We start from the raw sequence: 13,015 nt of genomic DNA on the forward strand, positions 1-13,015 counted from the left end.
TGTCCTGTGGGCCCTGAGCAGAGTTGGCCCCCGTGCTGCCACTCCTGAGCCTGAGGCCGGGAGGGATCAAGTGATTTGTCTCAGTCACACTGCTCATTAGCCGTGGAGCCAGGATGAGAGTCGGCGTCCACTGGACCTGGTCCAGAGTGCGGCGGCCTCCAGACCCATCTTGCTACTTCATGGGACACGCATCTCTTTCCTGGAACAAGTTCCAAACTTGTAGTGAGGGACTGTTTTCATTTCAAGATGATGTTCAGCCAGTCAATGAATATGGTTTGTGATTGTTTCAGTTACGGTTTGGTCACGTTCGGGGCTCCTTTATTCAGTTATTCCTGCACATGCTATGGAATTCTATAACTTTAGCAGCTGGCATTTCAGACATTCCATGAATACATTTTCATTCTACTGTGTAAGCTCAGGGACACCGGAAGTTAGGGAGTCATTTGGCCAGAAAATAGTTGAACGCTTTTGAAATGTGTGTCTGTGCCCGGTGTCTGTTTTGGTTGTAATTATATAAGCTACTCGAGATTTGTCGCCTGAGTTTTTGACAGTACTCAGCAAGAGCCAAGAAGAGATCTTGCCATCTGCTTTTGCTAAGAAAAGTGTTTTCTGAATTATCTTTTTGGACTCCAGTTATTTAGATGTTGGATCTTTTTTCCTCTGTCAAGTGCCTGTTCTTACATCTCTTCTCACATGTTCTGTTTTTGTCTTTTTTTTCCCCCTGAAAAATTGCTCAGTATTTTATGTCTTTAAAAAAATTTCAATATCAGCCAATACATTTGACTTGTAAGAGCTATTTTTATTTCTGATTATTCCTTTCATTGCCTCTTCTTCTAGTTTTTTTTTTTTTTTTAAGATTTTATTTATTTGAGAGAGAAACAGAGCACAAGCAGGGGGAGAGGCAGAGGGAGAGGGAGAAGCGGGCTTCCCACTGAGCAGGGAGCCCAATGCAGGGCTGGATTCCAGGACCCCGGGATCATGACCTGAGTCGAAGGCAGACGCTTAACGACTGAGCCCCCCAGGCGCCCTCATCCTTTTCTAGTTTTCAGGGCTGTGCCATATTCACTCTAGAATACTGTTTAGAGACGGTTTTTCTGTTTTTTAGTTTTCCTCTTTTCTGCATCATCCCTTTTCTCTCTGGGAGTAATTTTTATTTTCCTTCTAGGGATCCTGTTTATTCTGAATTTCTTTTTATTGTTTTAGGCTTTGCTTTATATGTTTTATGATCCTTGGTTGTCTGTTCCAGTATAAAAATGAGGCACTATGAAGTCTGACAAGGAGTTCTCAGTGCCTTGGGGGGACTTGTCAGCTGGCGGGCCTCATTCAGCTGGAGCGGATGGGAACATCATTACTCTGAGGAAGCCCTCAGTGTCAGATGTGGAAGCCTTTCCTCTTGGACACTTGTGTCTTTGTTAGCTGTTCTCATTTCCTGGGTAGTTCTTTTACATTCTGTAGGGAATGCCTCCGTTTCTGTTTTGGAAGTAGGAACATGACAAGGTTGAGGTCCTGAAACAGATCTCTGATATAAACAGAACATCTATAAACAGCCTATAAACAGTAAATCACTGCCTCCCTCTTTATGTACCCAGAGAGGATTTAAGTGGCACCACCACCCATCCATTGTTATGTTTCCACCAAATCTGTAGCCATCTTTGCTTCCTGTCCTCTCCCTGTATCTCCCACAACACACTAAATACACTTACACCATTTACTACGTGTGTGGCACTCTGCTAAGTCCTTTACACGTATTTACTCTTTTAATCTTTACAACAAACTTATGGGAAATATAGTTATCATCCCCACTTTACAGATGAAGAAATTGAGGCACAGGGAGATTAAGGCCACATAACGAGTAGCAAAGCTAGGATTCAGCCCCAGTCCATTTTTGTTTTGTTTTAGATTTTATTTAAATTCAAGTTAGCATATATAGTTAACATATATTGTATTATTGGTTTCACAGAATTTAGTGATGCATCAGTTGCATATAACACCCAATGCTCATTGTAACAAGTGCCCACCTTAATGCCCATCACCCATTTACCCCATCCCCTTACCCACCTCCCCTCCAGAAACCCTCAGTTTTTTTCCCATAGTTAAAAGTCTCTTACGGTTTGCCTCCCTCTCTGTTTTTATGTTACTTTTTTTTTCCTTTCCTTACTCTATGTTCATCTGTTTTGTTTCTTAAATTCCACATATGAGTGAAATCATATGGTATTTGTCTTTCTCTGCCTGACTTCTTTTCACTTAGCATAATACCCTCTAGTTCCACCCACCTGTTGGAGGGAATGTAAGCTGGTGCAGCCACTCTGGAAAACAGTATGGAGGTTCCTCAGAAAGCTAAAAATAGAGCTACCCTACGACCCAGCAATTGCACTACTAGGTATTTATCCACATGATACAAAAATAGTAATTCAAATGGGCACACACACCCCGATGTTTATAGCGGCAATGTCCACAATAGCCAAAATATGGAAAAAGCCCAGATGTCCAGTCCATGTTCTTAAATCACCACACTGCCCTGCCTCTAGTGCATTGGGAAGACCCTCCATCTCTAGAACAGATCCTGAATCTGACCATCTCTTCCACCTCTGCTTTTAGAACCCTAGTCCTCACCACTGGTGATCTCACCTGGACTCTGGTTTCCCTACCTCTACTCCATTTCCCTAGAGTCCACCTTCCATGTAGCAGCTAGAGAAATCTTCCAAAGGGCTGATCAGATATGGATCCCCCCCTGATTAACATGGTTGAGAGAAGAATCCACTGTTGTGTTTTAAACTCCGAATCCTTTCCATGGCCTGGAGGCCTTCATGGCCTGACCAGGAGGGTCTGGGCTGGGCTGCTCCTCCTGACCTTTGAACCTAGTAAGCTTGTCCTTTTTGTTTGCTGCTGCTGTTCTTTGCTCCTCGCCATCTTCTCATTAGTCAGGACTCAGCTCAGGTGACACTTTGAATCACACACATCGACTTCTTCTGGTTTTTAAAGCACATATCAAGATCATAAATTTCTTAGTAGTTTATGTATATGTATCTCCCACCTAGATTCCAGGCTCCTGGAGGGCCGGGACTTTGGTTCAGTGTGCACCCCCAGTGCCTGGATGGGGACCCGGCACTTGGTAGGCTCTCTCTGGTCATTTGCTGACAAGTGTCTCAGGAGCTCTTAGGCTGAACAGTGCCTGCCTTCGTTGCGGCCCCCTCTCCACAGCGCACCGGCTTCAGTCCCTGCTCGCCCATGTGTGTAGACAACTCTTATCTATAAGGCAGTGGTCCCTTTTCTGTTATAGTTGTTGTAGTGTTTGTTGCACTTGAGTCATTTGTGTGTATTGGGCCCTATTTTTGCCACATCTGTGGACTCCCTATACTGTTATTTATCCTAATTTTTTCTTCATTTAAATTTACATGAAATAGAAACTTTTATCACAATGTAAATGAAAAAGAAAAATATTACTTGTCATAAATGACTATATTAATTGAAATTAAAAATGTTCCATATATCATTGAAAGTTGTCAAAACTTCAGTTTCATTCACTCCTTTTCTATACTGTAGTAGAAGTATTGGAATGGAGTGTTGAGAAATATGTGTTTGGTTATAATCTTGAACTTGAAGCCTGTCATTTGAAAACTTATCCTATAATGGATCCCTAAAGCAACAGTTGCGTTTGATTCTTCACATCTCCTAAAGCCAAGGCAGCTTGAGTCTAGAGTCTACAGAGTTACTAACGTACAGTATGTGCATTTGCGGGTATCCACTTTCCATGTTGTTGTGCATAGTGCAAGAGGTCTCTTTGCAGCACTTTGAACACCATTTGAAAGTTCTTCTCCTCATCTAGGACTGACTACTTTGTACGGATGATGATGAACCTTTCCTTACGTTTGAGAAGACCGTCCTGGATGGTGGATAGTAAAAGAATGGGGATGACTTCAGATTTACAGTGGCTCTTATTAACATGTATTCTCCTGTACTTAATGAACCAAGTAAATAGCCAGAAAAGGGGTAAGTGCATCTGAGCCTTAGAGAATGAACTGATTGCAATGCCGTTGCTGTTTTTTTGCTATTACTATTTTGATTATGAGGTGATCTTGTGTCTTTATCGAACCTTTCCTTCAGGTTTTTATGGTTAAAACCCCATTTTGGGGCGCCTGGGTGGCTCAGTCAGTTAAGCGGCTGCCTTCAGCTTGAGTCATGATCCCGGGGTCCTGGGATGGAGCCCCATATCAGGCTCCCTGCTCAGTGGAGAGCCTACTTCTCCCTCTGCCTGCCATTCCCCCTGCTTTTGCTTGCTCTCTGTCTTCTCTGTCTCTTGCTCTCTCTGTGTCAAATAAATAAATAAAATCTTTAAAAAAAAAATCCATTTCTTTGTCATTTTTTTTCCTGTGTACTTTTGTTCTCTTTTAAAAAGGCCCATGAATAGTCTTTCCCCAGGAAAAAAAAAAAAAAGTATAATTTACATACAATACAGTTCACCTGTTTGGGATAAAATTCTGTGAGTTTTGACAAATGTGTACAGTCATGTAACTACCAGCACAATCAAGATACAGAACACTCCCCACTCCAGAAAATTCCCTTTGCTCCTCTGTACTCAGCTCCTCTCTCCCTACCGCAAGCCAGCACTGGCCTAGTTTCTGTCTATAATTTTGCTTTTCCGAATGTCATATAAATGAAATCTAAATCTCTTTCTTTAATAATATGTTGTGTTCATCTTCTTTAAATATATTAAGAATGTTTGTGTAGATGTTATTACCTAGCTTATTTCTATAAAGAACATTATCATCCTTCTGCCTCTGAGTTTTTATATTATTTCCATAATTAAACAGATCTTCTCTTTTCCCCCGAGATCACTGTTAAATAACTTTAGTATGGTTACTGATGATTTCTAATGTGAGTGCTTCTAATGTTTTTGTTTTCTGTCATGTATAAGTAGCTTTGTAATTTATTGCTACTGTAAATGTCATGCCAGTCATGTAAAAATTAAAACCTTTTCAGAGACATTTATAGAGAGAGTCTGAGATGGAATAACCTTTTTTTACAGTCTAATTGCTCTATTTCCTCCCTTCTTCCCTCTCCTCCTTAACTTTTTCCTTTTGTTCTCCCTCTTGTACCCCTCCTCCTTTCTTTTCATTCTCTTTTTAGCATGACAGTTTTTCATTATATGGTGAGAATGTATTCTGTGACCTAGTATTGTTTTATAGGTATGAATAAATACTATTAGGATTACAGTCTTCTAAGTTATTCGTTACTTGTCAGTTGTTTAGGCCTACACAGAAGACATACTTTTCAGAGACTTGTGTGAGTTCATTACTATTTAAATATAATATGCTTCATAAAAATATTTTTAAAGATTTTATTTATTTTTGAGAGAGAAAGAGAGAGACTGTGGCAGGGGTGCGGGCAGAGGGAGAAGCAGACTCCCTGCTGAGCAGAGAGCCCAGCACAGGGCTAGATCCCAGGACCCCCGAGCCAAGCCAAAGGCAGACTCTTAGCTGACTGAGCCACCCAGGTACCCCTGCTTCATACAAATTTAAAGATTGGCTGTGGGGTTTCTGTGTAGGTGGCAGTCTGGTAACAGGCAGTGGGACAGTGTGGCTAGGAATGCTTAGAAGCTGTGTTTGTGGCATGGGAAACACGTAATTTTTACTTAGAGTTACTTTATTCGGGGGGAGGAATGGGGGCAAATGGGCCTATTGTAGATAAAATTCTTCCAGGCCCTCTCTGGGTCTCCTCCTTGACTCCCTCCATTTATCTTAGTGGCTGAAGGTGGAACTTTGATGGAGGCTCGGTCCCTAAGTGGTCTAGTGGTTGGCTTACTTCCATTGGTTTCCTCTCATTTTTTAATCCACAGCTACAAAAAGAAATAGAAAACCAGCCCCTTCTGTGACTGCAGGCTCATCCCTGCACAAAGAACGTGGATTCTGTGCAGGCGCATATGCTCATACTCATGACTAAAGGTGGTTTGATATGTTGGCCTTTCATGGTGCCGTTAAATTATTAAGCATGTTCTGTGTGTGTGTGTGTGTGTGTGTGTTTCCTTCTCCAGGGGCTCCTCGTGATTTGAAGTGTATAACTAACAATTTGCAAGTGTGGGACTGTTCTTGGAAAGCACCCTCTGGAGCAGGCCGTGGTACTGTTTATGAAGTTTGCATCGAAAACAGGTAATAGAAATACTTTGGTTAATGAATAGCTATAACCTAAAGGTCTTTAATATTAGAGCATAGAGATTTGATTCTAGAAATTTTTTAATGAAATTTTAAATCTTAGCTGTCTATTTCCTAAAAAATCTGAATCTTATATCAAGGGAAACAAACCCTTTTCCTGGCCAAAACTTTGTGTTATATGAATATTGTATAGGACACCCCTTTCATATGCTGTGGATTCTGATCTATAGGGAAGTTTTACTGGTCTGTCCCAAACCAACATCTGTCTAGATCAATTGGGTTCAAGTTTTGACTCTGCCTAACAGAATACGTCAGGTCTGGAATAGGCAGTTCAAGGCTGGCATGGTTGTTGATGAGAGACCCAGGTTCCTCTCTATCATGGTGCTTTGCCAGCTTTAGCATGTGATCTCATGGTTCAAGGATGCTTGAGGAGTGGCTGTTATGTCTGCATTCCAGAAAGCAGTGAGGAAAAGGATGCTTTTTTTTTTTTCTTAAAGATTTTATTTATTTGACAGAGAGAGACACAGAGAGAGGGAACACAAGCAGGGGGAGCAGGAGAGGGAGAAGCAGGCTTCCCACCGAGCAGGGAGCCTGATGCAGGGCTCAATCCCAGGACCCGATCCCAGGACCCGATCCCAGGACCCAGGGATCATGAACTGAGCCAAAGGCAGATGCTTAACGACTGAGCCACCCAGGTGCCCCGAAAAGGATGCTTTCTTTAAAAACCCTGAAAAGTTTTCTTTAAAGAGACCTCTAAGAAGTCCCACACAACACCTCTGCTTGCATCTCATTGGCAGAATTTAGTCGAATAATAAAGCCTATTTGCATAAGAGACGGGGCAGTGTGCCTGGATAAACCGTGAGTTTGAGTTATTAGGGGAAAGGGGGAAAGGACATTAGGAGGCTAGCAACAGGTTCTGTCACCCCACCTTCCCCTCTCAGGTAATCTGGGAGAGGGCCACAAGCTCCAAAGCCTAGAGGTGAGGCCTTTGGGCTCTCTGCAAACTGGAACATTCTCTTCCCTTTCCCCGATTCCAGCAGGGCTCTGAGTGGTTCGGCAACACCTGAGTTGTTGAGCAGGGCAGCTCCAAGTCCCCTTTTGCTGATGGGTGGCCCTCATGTAAATGGACATAAGTGTGCATTTAAATGTTACTTGGGTGTTGTTTTCCTGTTTGGTATAGGTTTATTGAGTGTTAGCCTAAGCTTTGTGGTATGTTTGTCAACCAGGAGGAGCTTGGTTGTGTTGCAGAAACAGCCCTAAAATCCTATTTCCTTATTTTCTGCTGTGAAAATAAAGGATTATTTCCTGCTTGTGTTCTGTGTCCATTTTGGGTCAGCTAGCATCTCTGCCCCCAGTCTCTCCTTGGGGCCCCAAACCTAGGGGTCCCTCACCCTCCAGTGCATGAAGACAGGAGAAGGGAGCACAGCCTACACTGGCTTCCAGAGCTTTCTTCTGGAAGGGACAGATGTGAATTTCACTCACATTTCTCTGCAAATAAAGTCCCATCGCCTGCCTTGCTTCAGCAGGAAGTACAGTCCTGCTGTGAATCCAGAATGGGAGAACCTGAAACATTTGGTAAATAGCATGAATGACTACCTCAGGCCACACAGAGAGGAAGTTGTTCTGGCTCTGCAGGAGTTCACAGAAACAAATCACCATGAGTTAAGTGCTGACGGAAATTATATGTGAAGGGCTGAGGGGGCATTGACTGAGGAGTGTGGGGCCCCAGAGAGGCTGTCCAAGGTGTGACTGTGGAGTGTGAAGACCCAGTTTCTCAGAAAAAGGACAGAAGGACATTCCAGCCTGAAAGAATATGGGTTCCATGGCATGAACTTACAAAATGGCATGATTTAGCAAATTCAAGTGGTTTTGTGTTACTGGCACCTAAGGAAGCCTCCCCCTGTGAGGGTGACAGGAGGTGAGCCAACCTGTCTAAGTCGGAGTCCGGAGTAGACGTAAAGAGGTGGGGTGCTGGGCAGGGTCACATGAGGCACTGCCGAGTCCCTCTGCTTGAGCTCCATTTGGCATGGGAAGTTAGAAATGTACATGAAGGACAATAAAAAGAATGTGAATGTGCTCTGTGAAGGTTCAAAGGGCTGTGGAACCAAGGGGAGAAAACCGACTTTTGTCCAAGAGATATGGGTGGGGAACTGGAAGAGTTTTGAAAGCAGAGGGGAAGAGAAAGTGTTGTTCACATTGAACATTAGACCAAAACAGAGGAGCTGCGGACAGATTGAGGGTGTGTTTGAGGGTCACAAGCAGCCAGTTTCATTCCTGTCCTCAGTATCTGAGGCACCATCTCAGCCTGAGACCTCATGATGGTCTTGGATAGAAGGGCAGGGCTGTAGCGGGGCAGGGGTGTGCGGCACCAGGTAAGGCTGCCGAGGGAAGGTTGGTGGGAGTTTGAAGGGCATGCTAAGATCCCAAGCTTCTTGAAATAATCATCTCTGCTTATCACTCGACTCTCTGGTACAGTCTGGTTATTCATCCTCCACACTGATGCACTTACCATTACCCTCTCTTTTTTCAGTCTTTAGATGCAGTATAACCTATCATGTTTTTGTACGGAAGAACATACTTTCCACCACATTTTGTGTTAATCATGTTTTTGTGAAAGTTGCACTATTAATTTTATCTGCTAATTAAAATTTTTTTTTTCTGTTGCAGGTCTCATTCTTGTTATCAATCAGAGAAAACAAATACTAAAATCCCTGCTCTTTTACCTGGTGATCATGAAATAACAATAAACCCTCTGTATGATTTTGGAAATCTTATAAGTAAATTCACACTAAATGAAAAAAATGTCTGTAAGTATTTGAAAAGAAAATTGACTAGAAAATAACTCCGCAACGGGGCGCCTGGGTGGCTTAGTCAGTTAAGCGTCTACCTTTGGCTCAGGTCATGATCGCAGGGTCCTGGATCAAGCCCCAGGATCCACTCAGTGGCGAGTCTGCTTCTCCCTCTCCCTCTGTGCTCTCTCTTGCTTCCACACTCTCTCAAATAAATAAAATCTTAAGAAAAAAGAACTCAGCACAGTGCCTTTGTGCTTAGTATTGCAGTGCTTCATAATTGGCAGAAATTTACTCTTCTCTTGAATGGCAGTTAGACTAATGCTTGCATTTCCCCAGCAACCATACTGTGGGTTATAGAGCACAGCCAAGATTGGGGAAGGAAGCCAACTGCTGTCTAGTCAATCAAAAGTAGATGTCACAGAGTTCACGATCCTTTCCACATTGGATACTTTTCTCGTCACCTCTTCGCCTCATTGATTCCTCCATACCTTTCAGAATTTCTCAGGTGTCCCGTGCTCTACGAAGTGGTCTTTGACCATCCCTATTCCTTTCTTAACATTCCCTTAGGCAATGTGTATTTCTCCTTCGTGGCATTTCTCACAGTTGCATTACTAATGTATTATGTGATAAGGCACTTACTGTGTGTCGCTTCCACAAGAAAATAGGTTCAAGTAGGGCAGGGGGTTTCTCTTCTACACCTAGCACCTAGCCCACTGCCTCACAGGTGCTGAGCATCTTTTACAAATGTGTTGACTGAATGCCTATGACGAAGGTTACAGGCTGAGTGGAGTCATGAAATAGACCCAGGCTGATGGAGATGGAAATTTTGCTACACAGTGAAACCTTAGAAACCCCAGGAGCCTTGACTCTTAATGGAGGGGGAGGCAGGTTTGTTTGCTCCTGACAACTATTATGGTGTGGCATCAGAATGATATTATAATGAGTCTTATAAGGATGACTTACTTTGAAACAAGGGGAAAAATATAATTAACTTGGTGACCTGTCCAATTTCATAGATGAGATGCCTGTTGGGAGTGGTCTGTGTCTGAGATAGAACAGATTCTGAAAGGATAACAAAGCAAGCTTTCCAGGAACTTCGCATCTGTCTCACTGCCTTTCAGGATCAAAAGGGGAGCCATGTTTGTTCTTTTCTTTCTATAGCTGGATGTGAGATCTGTGTGAGAATGTTTTGTACAGATCAGCCATGATCTCAGTACCTACAGAAAAATACTGCTAACACTTAAATTTATTTTCTATGCATACACATAAAAGCAGTGAGCTTTATATTACTTTATAACCTGCTTAACAGAAGACATAGATTTTTCAATTTGTTATCTAAATCTGTATTATTTTTATAGGCTGCATAGTATTCCACTGAATGGAGGTATCATAAATATGTTAAGTGATTGATTATTAACATTGAGATTTTTATTTCTGGTTTTTCAGAATTATAATCAATGCTTTAATGAGCTTGTTTTGCACATGTATGTTTCAATTTCCTTAGGCTAAATTCCTAAAATTGGGAATGCTGCATTAAAGATAATCCCCTTGTTAGGACTTTTAATATCCATTGCCAGTTGTTTTTTTAAAACTTCCAAGTCTCTTTGCATTTCCACAAAATCCTATTAGAGGGGCGCCCTGTTCTTTACTTTTTGCTAAGACTGGGTATTGTCCATTTCTCTTAGTTTTGCCATTTCAATCTGATGGCCCCCCAATTACAGCACTTTGTTTTTGCATTTCTGTGATTACTTCTTTTTAAAAAGTTACCATTTTTATTCTTTTCTGAACTTGTATCCTTTCTCAATTTTCTCTGTGTTGAAACTCATCTTTTCCCTCATCGGTTCATAAGAGCTCTCTATATTATGGTTATTAATTCTATCATATTTGCTACAAATAATTTTCCAAGTTTAAAATTTAAACTTCCTGGTTTTCATTTTTATATAAATAGAATCTTTCACTATTTTTTCTTTGAGCTTTTGATTTTGTTATCATGCTCGATTTAAATCTTTTACTCATCTGGAATTATTTTATAGTAAGGTATAAGGAATCTTAGTTTTATTCCAGATTTTTAAAAAATTCCCCAGGACTCTGTCAGAGAGCCGGATTGTGTTGTTTGATTTTTCAGCAGGTAACTGAGAAGGTTCTGCCTGGGAAGCTACTTGAAGATGACAGTGTTTGACAGAAAGAATTAGAAGGGCAAATCAAGACAGATTATCTAGATTACTTACTGGATGAATAGTTCATTGTTTTTACATATCACGTAATTTGTTGATAGCATTTTTAATAATACTGGGTCTGATTATTAGAATATTAGATTAATAGTATCTCAATAATAAGATATTACTATTACTACTATAATACTGATAAGAAAATTGAAAATCAAACTAGATGAATATAAAAAGGAGGTGGATGCATCAGCAAATCTTTTGAGTACTTACTGTTTGGGAGAAGGTATGAAATGATAGTGTACCCGTGCCTTAGAGGATCTGGGTTTTTGGCAATTTGCTACTGAATTAAAGTTTGAGAAATTAAGTTTTCTCCAGATGCTTTCAACACTATACATATAAAGCAAACAAGGTATTTCATATATGTACATATGCATACTAAGCTTCTAATTGACAAGGGCAAACACAGAAATAAGTCTTTGTAAGACTTCTAGTGTGTAAGTTTCTTAAAATAACCTGAAAATAAGATCTGGCTGAGACAGAATAAATAATGTGGATCCTATAAATGAGCTGGGAAAGCTCCCATCCTCTGATGTTTAAGCAAGAAAAGCATGGAGGTTATGAGTAAAGATGTACTAGCTTTAAAAAAATAAACAAACACAAGTGATTAAATTTATTTCCCAGCTGAAAAGTGTCTTCTAGAAAGCAAGTTAATATTGTCCTCAAGTGTCTATTTTAGCTGGAAAGAAATGCAGATAATAGTTTGTGGACTCTTAGGGAAACTTCCATTTTACTGTGGGGAAGTATACTATGAAGTGTACTATGTGTGTGTGTTTAATCCTTTCATTTGCGTAATTGTGATTGTTACTGTCTTTTAGCTTGAAATATGTATTGGCTATGACTTGTGTTTTGAAGAATAGCCCACTTCTGTTTAGATAAAATGTAAATTACGTGTACTTTCCAGGGAGGGAGCATTTTGATAGATAAATATTGCCTTAGTGTAAATGCTCGCATGTTTCATAATTTTTAAGTTACTATATCGTGACAGCCTGAAGCATTTGAAAGAACCATGTTCTCAGAAGCCTCTGCTCTGTGGTCACACTGGCACCTTGAACTTTCCCTCTCCTGGCACTAAGGCAACTTCTTGCTCCTCCTGTTTTTGTTTTTTTTTTTTTTTGTTTTTTTAATTTTAATTCCAGTCAGTTAACATATAGTATTTGTTCTGTTAGTTTCAGGTGTACGATATAGTGGCTCCTTCTGTTTTAAAAGCAGCTCCTACTTAAAACTTGTCCTGTAAAGCATCCTCCACTGTCCTTAGGTAGCTGTGAAACCATTGACTTTGCTGTATAGTATTTAGTTGAAGCCACAGGTACTATTTCCTGTCCAGCCGAAGATATTTTACACAGATCCAGTATAGAGCACTGTGGTCAGCACATTTTAGTTAAATTTAATAAGAACTTGTTTTTAATTTCCAAGACTAATTTATATTGGTTTGCTCTGCCATTTTTGTTACTTAGCACACTCAGCTACCCTACCTCTGTAAAGTCCTGCAGTCTGGGCCTGCCGTGACTCCTCTAGCCGGCCCTGTGCTCCATGGGACAGTGCTAGGATAGGGATGGGCCAAGAGCATGTGTCTCTGGAGCTGTCTTAACTTACCTTCACTTACCGTGGTTGGAAGAGAGAACATGCAAGACAAGAGTCCCCATCTTGTCTGCCCTTCATACCAGAAAGCCTGTGTTTCATACAACGGAACAGGCTCACACCTTACGTGTTTTTCATTGAATAATTTACTCATCCCTTTTAGGTAGGGAGACTGGAAGATTTTAAAAGAATACCTTACTTTTTCTGCCTCCCCCTCCTTTTTTTTTTTTTTTTTTTTTTTTAACCATTTCTCCCTGTAAGCTACCAT

The 13,015-nt window shown here is 41.0% G+C and overlaps 1 protein-coding gene across 1 annotated transcript in view; it reads left to right on the plus strand.

Annotated features, from left to right (window-relative positions):
• The first annotated feature begins 3,845 nt into the window (after positions 1-3,845).
• The window catches only part of LIFR (LIF receptor subunit alpha), a 53,258-nt gene continuing 44,088 nt past the window's right edge, over positions 3,846-13,015 (plus strand). Inside the window, exons 1-3 of the mRNA XM_025867370.2 lie at positions 3,846-3,990; positions 6,032-6,146; positions 8,817-8,956. Coding sequence (XP_025723155.2) covers positions 3,846-3,990; positions 6,032-6,146; positions 8,817-8,956 — 400 coding nt within the window. The remainder of the gene's footprint in view (positions 3,991-6,031; positions 6,147-8,816; positions 8,957-13,015) is intronic.

The sequence above is a fragment of the Callorhinus ursinus genome, unplaced genomic scaffold (assembly GCF_003265705.2).
Source record: "Callorhinus ursinus isolate GAN/ISIS: 27379988/994484 unplaced genomic scaffold, GSC_fseal_2.0 scaffold3, whole genome shotgun sequence".
Classification (NCBI taxonomy): domain Eukaryota; kingdom Metazoa; phylum Chordata; class Mammalia; order Carnivora; family Otariidae; genus Callorhinus; species Callorhinus ursinus.